The sequence below is a fragment of the Hermetia illucens genome, chromosome 4, assembly GCF_905115235.1.
Source record: "Hermetia illucens chromosome 4, iHerIll2.2.curated.20191125, whole genome shotgun sequence".
NCBI lineage: Eukaryota > Metazoa > Arthropoda > Insecta > Diptera > Stratiomyidae > Hermetia > Hermetia illucens.
Genome location: NC_051852.1, coordinates 169,539,122 through 169,551,672, shown reverse-complemented (window position 1 = coordinate 169,551,672; position 12,551 = coordinate 169,539,122). Strand labels below are relative to the sequence as shown.

Sequence of the window (12,551 nt, the reverse complement as noted above, 5' to 3'; positions counted from 1 at the left end):
ATTTTCTGATTAAGCTTAGAATGTGTATGTGCAGAAGGATGCATTTTAATGAGTCCACGCGATAATGTATTTCAGATAATCCTAATGAGCGTTTCATTTTTCTTATTTAGTCAATAGTTCAAACGTTGATTTTAAGATAATGTTGTCCACATATAAGGACACGAAAAAGACATGTTACGAGCAGTTTAGTTGTTAGAGTTGAGTTTGACGATTGGAAATAAAATCATATTAACAAATAAATCGTGCGTTTTCACTTTCAAGAAAACATATATCTCGCCACACTAAAAGAGAGCGCGCAACATAGCGAAGCTCACGACGCAACGATGTGCACTGTTCGACATTTCGCATCGTAATGACCATTACGGCGCGACGATGTGCACTCCTCCAGATCTCGCAACGAAATGAAGTTGCCGGTCGGTTGCTGCGTCTGTGGCAAACGAACCGCAAACTTGGTCACCAACTTGGTTTGCCGTGTGTGGACGCTCTTAGGTAATGTGTTAAACGGTTCCAGGTCAGAGTCCTAGATGCCCCAGGGGGGCTATAGCCGGTAGTCTGTCTGAGACAGGATTCGGGCACTTTGTGCGTAAATGTATTTCACCTCCACATCTGCAAAAATTTCAGGATACAAACGAAATTCTACTTGAAATAAAACCCAAATTTTATGATTTTCATGTAATTTTCATTTTATTTAACTCATTTTCTTGGTTTTTATAATCTAAATTTCCTTTTTTTTTTTCTTGTATTTTGAATTTCTCATTTTAAATTACCTTCTTTTACCTCAAATATAAATTTTTTTGTAATTTTTACGCATATCTTTTTTTCATTCTCATCACATCAGTACATACCAAAGGGACAAATCAAAAACGAAAAAAAGTAATCACAGAATTGGACAGGTGAAAAGAAAGGCACAGAAATAAGGGAAGAAGGAAAATAAGACGATTAAGCAGGACAGAGAAATCATAAGTAGGAATGAAAGGTATGAAAACGATTATTGTTTTCCCCAATACAAAATCGACCACGTCACTACACAACACATCTTGACTCTAAGCCTTTCGTTTCACATTTCACTGATTGAATTTGTTTGTTATGCATAAATTCCTATTTCAATATTACTTTGAATCTTAATTTAATCTTATACATTTAAGAGTTTCTATACTTGTCGTTTATTTGATTATATGGAAACAATATATCGAAAGAAATTTGAGAAAAATACTGAACTCCATCAAATCAACCTCCCAAAATACATTTCGAGAGATTTCGTCTTTAATTGCAGTTTATACCTTTGCCTCCTCCATGTCTAACGTACAGTGGTTGATTATTCATGATTTTTTTTTTATACTTTTTATATTTTCTGCTATTATGCTGTTTTTATAGTTTTTTTTTGTCGGTTTTATAGAAAACTCCATTTTTGTTGATAATACATGGCGAGATGATCAGGGGTCGATTACCGACAGGAAAACCCGCTTAAAATGTACATAAAGGAGTAGAAACTTCTTACAAGTCTTACAGACGACGAATAAATCGAAAAGGAAGAAATAATTCTATTGTTAACAAATACTTGATTAACTAGAAATTTGTATATGGCTTCAACACGCATTCATATCCATTGCGTGCCTTAGGTACACATCCCACACTAAGGAAGAAAAACAGGAGGAAATCATAAAAAGTTGCTTTCTAGGCAATAACTTTAGTTGTTGCATCAAATATTCCAGCGAGATCTTTTTCTGGAACTTGGCTGACTTAGCATTTTCCATTGTAGAATTAGCTCTTCTGTGTGACCGACATTAAAATCGTCATTATAACCTGGGCCTTCATTCCTCGGTGCTAAATAGCTGTCAAGAACGTTTCACTTTAATCTTATAATTTTGGCTCGCTCAATTAACACATCGTTCAATAAGTCCCGGGACAAGCGTAGAGATGGCGCTAATAATGACATTTATATACCAAGGTTCAGAAGTACCAACCTTCAGATAAGATGTGTCAAAATTTGATGTAATTCCAAACATAACCAAGAAAGCTATAGTGGTTAAAGTGACGCTACCTTTGCAATCGTGAAAAAATGGACCAAAACGAGTTTCGTGTGTTGATTTTCTAATGGGAAAAAAAACACTTTTCAAGCTCAGCAATGACTTGAAAAACGTTATCCGGACTCTACTCCGTCAAAAACAACCATTTGTCGGTGGTATGCTGACTTGAAACGCGGTCGTGCTGATACAAATGATGCGGAACGTTCGGGTCGGCCAAATGAGGCAGTAACTCCCGAAAACACCAAGCAAGTATTGAAAATCGTGATGGGTGCCTAAAAATTGAAAGTGCGCGAGATAGCTAAGATGGTGAACATATCAACTGGTAGTGCATTTACTATTTTGCACCAAAAATTGGCTATGAAAAATGTTTTTTCCAAATGGGTGCCGCGTTTGCTCACAATGGAACAAAAGCAACAACGTATCAATGATTAGGAGAGCTGTTTGGCACTGTTTACTCGCAATAAACAGGATTTTTTGCGTCGATATGTGACAGTGGACGAAACATGGATTCACCATTTCACTCCGAAGTCAAGTCGGCAGTCAGCTGAAAGGCGTACGACCGGTGAAAGCCGCCCGAAGCGTGCAAAAACACAACAGTCGGCCACCAAAGTGATGGCGTCCGTATTCTGGGATGCGAATGGTATAATTTTCATTGACTACCTCGAAAAAGGAAAAACCATCAATAGCGACTACTACATGGTGTTATTGGATCGTTTGAAGGCCGAAATAACGAAAAGCGCCCACACATGAAGAAGAAGAAAGTCATCTTTCATCGAAACAACGCACCGTGCCACGAGCCAATCAAAACGATGACCAAATTCAATGAATTAGGCTTCCAACTGCTTCCTCATCCTCCGTACTCGCCGGATCTGGCCCCCAGCAACTGCTGGCTCTTTACGGATCTCAAAAGGATACTCCAGGGAAAAAGATTTGGCTCAAATCAGGAGGTGATCGCTGCTACTGAGGCTCATTTTGAGTCAAAAGACAAATCCTTCTACAAACATGACATTGAAAAGTTAGAGAAGCGTTGGAATGATTGTATTACCCTTGACGGAGATTATGTTGATGAATAATAAAGAATTTTGCCGATAAAATGTTGTTTTCATAGTTAGTCCCGGGACTTATTGAACGATGTGTTACTTTAATCTTATACTATTGGTTGTGTCTTCGAACATGTTTTAGGTGCGACCATTGCTTAGTTTAAAATAGTAGAGATCAGTTTGACTGGTATCCATAAGGGAAATTTTGTGTCTAAATTAGTTCATTGGAACTTGGAATTTCACGTCTACACTGGAAAATGCCATTGCACAGTTGCTCATCCGAGATGAGTAAGGGAAGGAGGAGGATGATGGAAAAGAAAATAGTAATAAAAAAAACTCATACGCACTTAATTGTTATCATCATACTCTCTCGAAATTGTATATCTTAAAGTAAAAGGAAGAGATATCATCTTTGTTATCATAATTTGTAATGTTTTGTTTAAAAATTTCTTCTTATGTCCTTTGTTTTCACCATTTTTTTGTTTGTCGTCACATCACGCGCCTCATGCTGTCCGACTCATGTTCAAATCCTTACAATTTTTCTTCGGCAAGAATATCTGTCAAAAGCCTGTTTAGGCTATCCAGGCCGGTCAAAAAACCACTGTCCGGCCCCTGATGAACGGTCGTCATTGCTCCAGCGGGCGTAATGAAATCCGAGCCGTTCTTTGGCACAAATGTTGTATGCGCGAAGTCTATCAGACGAACGTCAACAAGCGTATTTCCTTCGCCTGAGTCCTCGTTATCAGAATGGTCACTACTGCTCTCACCTGTACTTCCTACTGTTCCTCTTCGGCCACAACCGCTCCCACCATCGGTCACAGATTGCGCCACTATTCGATTGTGCTGAGAGCTACAAGATGTCGTATGATGCTGATTATGTGTTAGACGCCGCCTACTATCCGATCCCGATAGGGAAACCGATGTGTTCGATCCACTAATTCTTCGTTTACTGCCTGCGGTGTTCTTATTCGCATATGATTTAGATGTTGTGGCTGAAGATGAAGATGAGAGGTTCGCGGCCGAAGCGAAACTTGTACTGCTATTAGTCGTCAGCTTCTTTGCCACTGAAGATGCTTCAAATTCTGCTTGCTTACCACTCGGTAAAGGCATTTCATCGACTTTATTTCGAGGACGTTTCGCAGCAGATACTTTCTCGATGGCGGGCACTACATTTGTCGCGGGTGGTGGGAGGTCAACGGCATTCACACTTAATTCAGAACTCTTCAACGAGCTGTACTGGATCAGACTGTTGTCGAAATCTGAGCTGGCGTCGTCTGAACTGTTGTGACCTGCAATAAAAGTGATTAAGATGAGAACGCGGCTTTAAAGTATTGGATTGGGGAAAAAGTAAGGTCGTATTTTTGATCGAATTTTAGCGCTTTATTGAACATACTTAGAACTATCCGATTTACGTCAAATATGCGCTATTTTGTTCGCAAACTTGTTGTCATTTCGAAGGCAACGCCATTATCCCCCTCTTATAAACCCCCCCCTTTATTTGCAAAAAACTCAGACAGCCAGTTTTCGCAAGCCTCTTTTGAGGCGAACTTAGTAGCACCAAGAGCGTTTTGCATGGACCGGAAGAGATGGTAATCACTTGGTGCCATCTGGACTATATGGTGGGTGCGGTAGGACATCCCATCCGAGCTCCCGTAGCTTCTGGGGGACATCAAAGATGTGTGAGGCCGAGCGTTGTCCTGGTGGAACTGAACACCATTCCTATTGACCAATCCTGGCCGCTTCTGGTCAATCGCTTGCTTCAAACGATCGAGTTGCTCACAGTAGAGGACTGAATTGAGGGTCTGGCCATGGTTGAGCAGCTCATAGTGAAGCCCATCGTGTTTTACGTAGGCACCTGTCGTGAGACTTAATCCTACGGTCCTCTTCAGACAGGGATTGATTTTGTGACCACAATCAGAGCCCCGCTGAGACAAGTCACAACGGTACCAGTCTATATCAAGTGCATGGTTTAGCATTCATACTGGTGGATGCAAGAATTACCTAAATCTCTACCGAACTATGGAGTACGGCACCCGTGTTGATACGCAACACCACGTCGAGGCCCGAAGGTCTCTTCTCGCTTGAGCACAACCACAACCACCATGAAACTCCCACTAGGGGGGCCAACCGCAAATAACCGAGCTGTCCTCACATACAACAGGAGTTCATCCGAAGTATGTGAGTCCAGGGGCTTTCCCGGTTCCCATGGTACCAGTATACCCCTGGTAAGGTTTCGTGACCAGTTTGCCACTTCAGATGAGTCCCCGTGCAGACTCGGGTGTGATCGCCCTAATTAGGTCTTTGGAGCATTCGCCTACTGAATCACGGCCGGCAAACCAAAGCAATTACAGCGTCTCCCGGTGCCACCACTATGGAGGTTCTCCTCGACCACTTGGTTTTGGTTTGGCCGATAGGGTTGCCGCCCCATCTTCCTCACCGCCACCTCTGAGCACCAGCAGCTCATAGTGGATGATCCCCTTCCAATCCCACCAAACACACAGCAAAACCTTCCTGGCCGTCAATTCGAGCTTGGCGATGGTTTGGGCCGGCTCCCCACGTTTCAAACACGATCTTTTTCGCTTGAGATTGTCGTACGTGATCCATTTTTCATCACCACTCACCATCCGCTTCAAAAACGGGTCGAATTCGTTCCATTTCAGCAGTGCATCGCAGTCGTTGATTCGGTCCAAGAGATTTTTTTCCGTCAACTCGTGTGGCACCCAAACATCCAGCTTCTTTTGGAATCCAATCTTCTGCAAATGGTTCCAGACGATTTTATGGTCCATATACAGTTCCTGACCAATCGAGCGAATGGTCACATGCCGGTCTACTTGGATGATTTCGACGATTTTATCGGTTTCTACGACGATTGGCCTACCAGTACGGGGTGTACATATCTTCGACATCTACTACACCAGAACGAAATCGATCGAACCAACGCTGTGCTGTGCGAATCGTTATAATATCGGTACCCATAAACTTCACAAATTCTTTTGGCCGCCTTCGTTGCATTTTTACCTCGCAGGTAGTACAAATGTAAAATGACGAATTTCTTGCTTGGTGGACTCCATCTTTGACGCGCTATAAATTGAGACTGAAACTTACGATCATAAATTTGTCAAAGAGACACCTGTAACACAGATTGTCGTCTTCAAATCGCCGTATAGTATGACTCGATGCGATAAGTACAACACAATATCTGTTAATATCCCAATTGAAAACTTATTACTTTCATTTGTCTGGGGGAATTCAACTCCTATGCAATCAAAGAGTAGTTAGTATAGATCCCAAGGCGACAGTGCGATTTGGTACCCACGATAGAGCACAAAACCTGCTAACCCAACACCGACAGCTCTGCTGTTAAATCCTACCCCCTCACTTGTGATCTCAGCAATCACAATTTTCTTCTTAGGAAAAACTGCAAAGGGACAACAATGAAAACGGATCTCTCTCGCCAAAAATTGGGAAAAATTGTGAAAAGATCCTCCATATCACAGCCAGCCTAAACTATGCAAGACTACTTATTACGAAGCCATGAAAGGAGCCCCAGATTCGATTGCACACACGACGGATCCGGTAACGAAATAGCAGAAACGATTTGTGCATTTTCGCAGAAAGGGTACCTTTCTGTACAGAGAGACAGTGTCATCTCAATAATAGGTCGATATGAATACGTTTAAATAAATACGCTAAACCAGGACCAGTTTTACCGAGAAGAGCGGGTATACCGACTATAAACCATGTGCTTAGAGTAGGTCTCAAAAAAATTCAAAACATCAACCTCATGAATGACCTTGCTCCGAAGAGACGACTCCAGAGACAGTGGAAAGAACCCTCGAAACTAGCCCCAGTTACGACCTCAAAATCATACTGGGAGATTTCATTTTCCAGTTCTATTCAGGTGATACATCTGCATTAATAGACATCACATCTCTTAAACTCAACGTAAAATGATGTGATTCTTTGTATGTGTGGAGTTTCACGGTTCCAACCTTTTCGCCAAATTTCAATGGGTATAATCATTTCCGAAAAAAGTGCGATAGCCAGACGGGTATGCATACAGGGAGACACACAGCCAGTGAACCGATTTTAGTAAAATTTGGTTTTCTACAATGTCGGAAAGCATCAAAGTATATTTGCACTGAAGTGATTCATTGGCTGCGACTAGCAAGCAAGTGATCGATACGATGGTGCAAAAAATGCGAACTTTGCAATATCATGTGGAGCGCGGGTTTTTGGGTCGGTGTTGTGCGGTGGAATGTTCCATTCCAGTCGCTTCAAATCGAAAAAGGCCTGTGTAAGGATGCAGACACCATCAAACGTCTGTTCCTGTTCGCGGACCAAATAGAGCCTGAATTAAAGGCTCGAGGGAGTGAAGATAAAAGGTGGCGCTGTCAGTGCGATCGAGGTGGTGGATACTTTGCTGAATAGCCTCCTGGGACATTTACGGCAAAGGGAAGAAGAGTTGGAAGCAAGGTTAGAGTGTAGGGATAAAGACGGCAGCAGCTAAATAAGGTAGCGAGTGACTTGAAGCGACAATTGCGGGACTTGGAGGATTGTAATAGAGAATTGCAACTGTTGTTCAGTGTGAACTACCCTCGTGGTTATGAGGGTTTAAAAAGAGAATTTAAACGAGACTCTATCAGTGCCTCCAAAATAGGTGTACATAGAGGTGTACTTAATGATGGTACAACAGGACATTTGGTGGGTAGAAGCTTTGCGATGTTGGAACAAGCGAAAACGGATGCCATGTGTTATAAGGACGATTACAGAAGACTTATGGGGTCCTCACCTTTCGATGGTCGTCCGTTCGGGTAATTCCGGGCAAATAGCTGCGAGTCTTACAGCAGATTTCCTTTCGAGAGTGTCCCATATCCGACTAAGGGGAACTACTGGACCTGAAACCTGTACTGTACCCGCCGACTTCCAATAATCCCCCCCCCCAAACCTCCTTTTACAACAAGAGCCCAGCAATATGCAAAACCCCCGGTGCACAATCTACCTTGTTCTGATGTCAACAGTTTTCCGAGAATGGACACCCAGCAGAAGTGGGAAAAATATAATAATAATCGTTGGCGCAACAACCCATATTGGATCACTTTATTCAAGACGGCAAGGGCACACTGTAGGAGGCAGGTGGTCAGCATTGCGCTCGCCCGAATTATTGCCCTAATTTGACTCAGATACACATTCACAGCTGAGACGACTGGTATCCGACATCCATTCACGATAACAAATCCCTCTGTCAATAATGAGATTTTAACCGCGACATTTCGCTATGATAGCCCAGCGCTCCAACCACTTGAGCTATCCGGACAGATAAGTTGAGTCTTTCTGCGAAAGTACGGGCATACCTCGGGATAATGCTTTCGACAGAAAACTCCTCGTTCGTTCCAGCAGAGTCGACATAGTGTAAACTTTGTTGAACTACCGGACGTTAGGAGTAGGTCACATGTCAACAAGCAAGGCTCGGCGTTCTATTGCGCCTTTTGCGCTACACGGGATTATGACCCTTCGAATTGTTTACGCAAATATCTTGCGAAGCATAACCAGTGAAAAAACGAGTAGAGACCGGCCTTGAGTATAGTAAGAGCGAGTGTAAGGAGCAGGAAAGGAAGTTTTCGGAAGTTGGAGTAGACTATGAGGGAATGATTGAAGTTCCCACTGATATAGGGATACGTATGGCGAGGCAGCAATAAGTGAAAGAATGTGTTGTTCAACGCTTCAAGAACGGTGATTTGAACTTCGAAGACCGGCATGGCGGTGGATGAGGAAAGGTGTTTGAAGATGACGAATTGATGACTTTACTCGATGAAGACTCATGCCAAATCCAAGAAGAGTTGGCGGAATCATTGCATGTAACTCAGCCAGCCACTTTCAAGCGCCTCAACGCACTGGGAATTGTTCAGCAGCAAGGAAATTGAGTGCCGTATGCAGGAGTCTCAGCTATAAAGGACAAATTGCCTATATAATCGAGTGACCGCAGGCATATATAGGCCCAGAGCGTAGCCATTTTTCATCTTCACGTATAGCCGGATCGGGGAACTTAGCTCTCTCTGATGTAGCTTACCAGAGCATCGTGGGATAGCTAAAAACACACACACACAAATACTTTTGGTTGTGGAAAATGTCTGATTTTATGCCTAAAAATCATCATTTGCGGGAAGTGTTTCTGTTCTTATCAAAAGAAAAACGAAAATTTTGGAAAAGTGGCTATTTATTTCTCAACATAGTCTCCTCTTAGCTTGATACACTCGATCCAGCGATGCTCAAACTCCTTTAACTCGCCTGAAAAATAAGTTTTTTGAAGTCTGTAAAGTAAGCCTCCGTGGCGACGATGACCTCCTCATTCAACTCAAGTTTCTACCCGGCGAGTGGCTTTTTTTTTAAGTTTGAAAACAAAAAGAAGTCGCATGGGGCCAAATCTGGAGAATACGGTGAAACGGGGGTAGCAGCTCGTAGCCTAATTTGACTAGTTTGACCGTGTTTTTTCTTCGCCAAAAGGGGCAATCCGCCATCGAATCGGCCCTGTGACCGTTTTGCCTTTCCCCAGAGAGCCCTGACCGTTTCGCCTTTCTCCAAGCAATTGATGCAGATCACACCTTGTGAATCTCAGAAAACGGTGGGTATCACCTTTCCGGCCGACATGATAGCCTTCGCCTTTTGCGGACCACGTCCACTGTTTCGACTGTTCCTTGGTCTCCAGTGTGTATCAGTGGAGCCATGTTTCGTGAACGGTCATCAAAAACCGACGTGCAATCACATGTAAACTCGTTAAACTATTTTTTTATGGTCGCCATCGCAGGAACAGACTCACCGTATACAACATCCAAGCGCTTTTTGATTTCACGACGCGATTTCCCTTCTAAAACCAGAAATCGAACCACCGACCGATATTGTTCTTTTCTATTATTCTAGAATTCGAGGACGGCCGATCCGGCTGAAATTTTGAAAATAGCCGTTTACGGAAGTGTACTACACATAGTGAATTTCGGTTGCGAGAGTGGCGCCATCGGGCGACGAGACTAAGTACATATCGGACTACCCTCGTACTTCGTTAAACAAACCCTTCCTGAAGCGCATCGAGAGTTAAAAAAAAAGTTGAAGGAAATGCCGTCCTAAGTGAAATTTGAGGAATTGGTCGATGAGAATCCATGCCAAACGCAGCAACATTGCTTCGGTAATAGGAGTTACCCATAAAGCCATTTCCAAGCGATTGCCAACGTTGAAAATGATCCAAAGGCAAGGAATTTGGGTTCCTTAAGATTTAAAGCCAGGGGACGTTGGGCGTCGTTTTTTCGGCTGTGAACAATTGCTCCAGCGGCAAAAAAGGAAGGATTTGTGTATCGCATCGTGACGGGTGATGAAAAGTGAATTCATTAAACCAACCCCGAGAAAAGAAAGTCATGGGAACTCCCCGGTCATGCTTCTATGTCGTCTGTCGAATTTACACGCTGCGAAGGTTATGCCGTGTATTTGGTGGAAGCAGATCCATGTTATTTATTATGAGTTGTTGAAACCGGACGAAACCATCACTGAGCAATGGTATCGACTTCAATTGATGCGACTAAGCCGAGCAATGCGCGAAAAACGGCCACAGGAACCGGGATACTAGAAAGATACCGTTACTACATGACAACGCTGGGCCTCATATTGCCAAACCCGTTAAAACCTACATAGAGACGCTCAAATGTGATGTCCTACCCCACCCGCTATATTCCCCAGAATTCCTTCATATGAAGACATCAAAAAATGGCTTGCTTCGTGGACAACCTCAAAGACGAACACTTTTAAGGTAACGGTATTCGAGTTCTGAAATAAAGATGGCAATACGTTGTAGCTAGCGATGAGCACTTTCAGGAAACGAGTCTTCCAGATGGTTTAAGGGGATAGCGAGCGATTTTGCGTGTACGTTAGGATCCAGCAGTTTTGGAATCAGGTTCAAATCCCAATAGAAGGCATTCAGTTCAAACCGTTGGTTTTGGCTTTCTCAATTAACTATGATTGTAGAACTAACAACGCAGGGAATCTAAAAGGTTGAAATTTATTGAGACGAACAGCTCTCTTTTACTGAGAGATACCACTCCTTAATAGAGAGCACGTCGGATTAACCGTGAATAAAGCAGGCGCAAAAAATAAAAGGTTAGGGATTATGAATTATTAAAAAAAAGCACTTGAGAAGACAACCGAAAGTAATTTGTTGAACAACGTCTGCAGAATTGCTTACTAAAAACCTTCTTTAATTTGGCAACGAAATTCAAGTAAAAAACATTCAAATCGTACCTGTTTGCCTTCCAGATGTTACCGCCTTTATTTGTTCTGATATTCCTGAATAATCATCGCTACTGTTGCTACTATAATTCATCCAAGAATCACCTGACATCGGGCTCGATGTCGATATGCTCGGCATTGGTGGTTCCGGATCTAAGAATACTGTATCCTCCGAAATTGGAATGAATGGTTGGGTGCCCTTGGCACCGCGTGCTGCCGCTTCACCAAAACCACGTTGATGAGCGTCTGCACTCACTTCAATATTACTTTGATGATGATCGACCTCTTCGTCCTCATCTCCATCAACGGTTCGATGTCGATGGCTATCTGTGTCGTCATCGTCATCATCGATATCACGTTTGTGATGTCGTCTGTTATGAAGTAGTTGCCGATGCATATGACGATTATTATGATGATGATGGTTCGGATGGTGATGATTGTGGTCACTGTCCTCATGTGATGAGGAGAGATTCATTTCGGCTGAGTCATTTGAAGCGTCCGCATCGTAGCAACATGGCGGACTGCGAGAACCATTCATATCATCTAAGTCGTCATGATCAACATCGTCACTACTGTTATTATATAAGTGTGTACAGCAATCGTTGTTAACATCTTGAAAGCAGACATCCATAGGATGAACAGGTATATCCTCGAAACCCTCGTATACTATAAGAAGTGAACTGTAAAAAGAACGAAACGCAAACTTGTAGTTAATCGGCGCATCACAGTTCCAATTCTAACATACCATGAATAAAATCTATAACTAGACTGCCTCTCGATAACTGTACGCAATTGCTTCAAGCGGTTTACAATTTTTCGAATGGTTTTTGTTCGCAAAAAATACCCATTATGGAAGAAATTATGTAGCGCCCGTTTGAAACCATCCTCGTTCAGCTCTCGACCCCAGTATTTATCACGTTTCAAATATTGATCACTATCAGCCTGATACACTTGCATTCCACACAAACGCACACCCAACGATCCTGATGTGCTTGCTGCACATTTGGCCATTTGCTTGGAGCGTTTCTCAGCCGATGCATCGTCACCATGTTGACGTGTGCCCATCTTCAAGTCCAGTATGCATGGATTATGAAATTGTGATGTGATATTCTCGAGCATGAGAAAATCTGTAATGAAAAAGAGAAAGAAGAAATGTTAGTAAAATGTAGGAAGTTCTTTAATTTTGTTCACACGTTTTGCGATGCTAACGACG

The 12,551-nt window shown here is 42.7% G+C and overlaps 1 protein-coding gene across 4 annotated transcripts in view; it reads right to left on the bottom strand.

Annotated features, from left to right (window-relative positions):
• Positions 1 to 3,409: 3,409 nt before the first annotated feature.
• Positions 3,410 to 12,551, bottom strand: part of LOC119656317 — a 193,939-nt gene continuing 184,797 nt past the window's right edge. For all 4 annotated transcript variants that reach the window (XM_038062765.1, XM_038062768.1, XM_038062766.1 and 1 more), the window contains 3 exons: positions 12,084 to 12,465; positions 11,351 to 12,018; positions 3,410 to 4,356 (listed from right to left, as the gene is read on the bottom strand). In XM_038062765.1, coding sequence (XP_037918693.1) covers positions 3,599 to 4,356; positions 11,351 to 12,018; positions 12,084 to 12,465 — 1,808 coding nt within the window. In that variant the 3' untranslated portion in view covers positions 3,410 to 3,598. The remainder of the gene's footprint in view (positions 4,357 to 11,350; positions 12,019 to 12,083; positions 12,466 to 12,551) is intronic.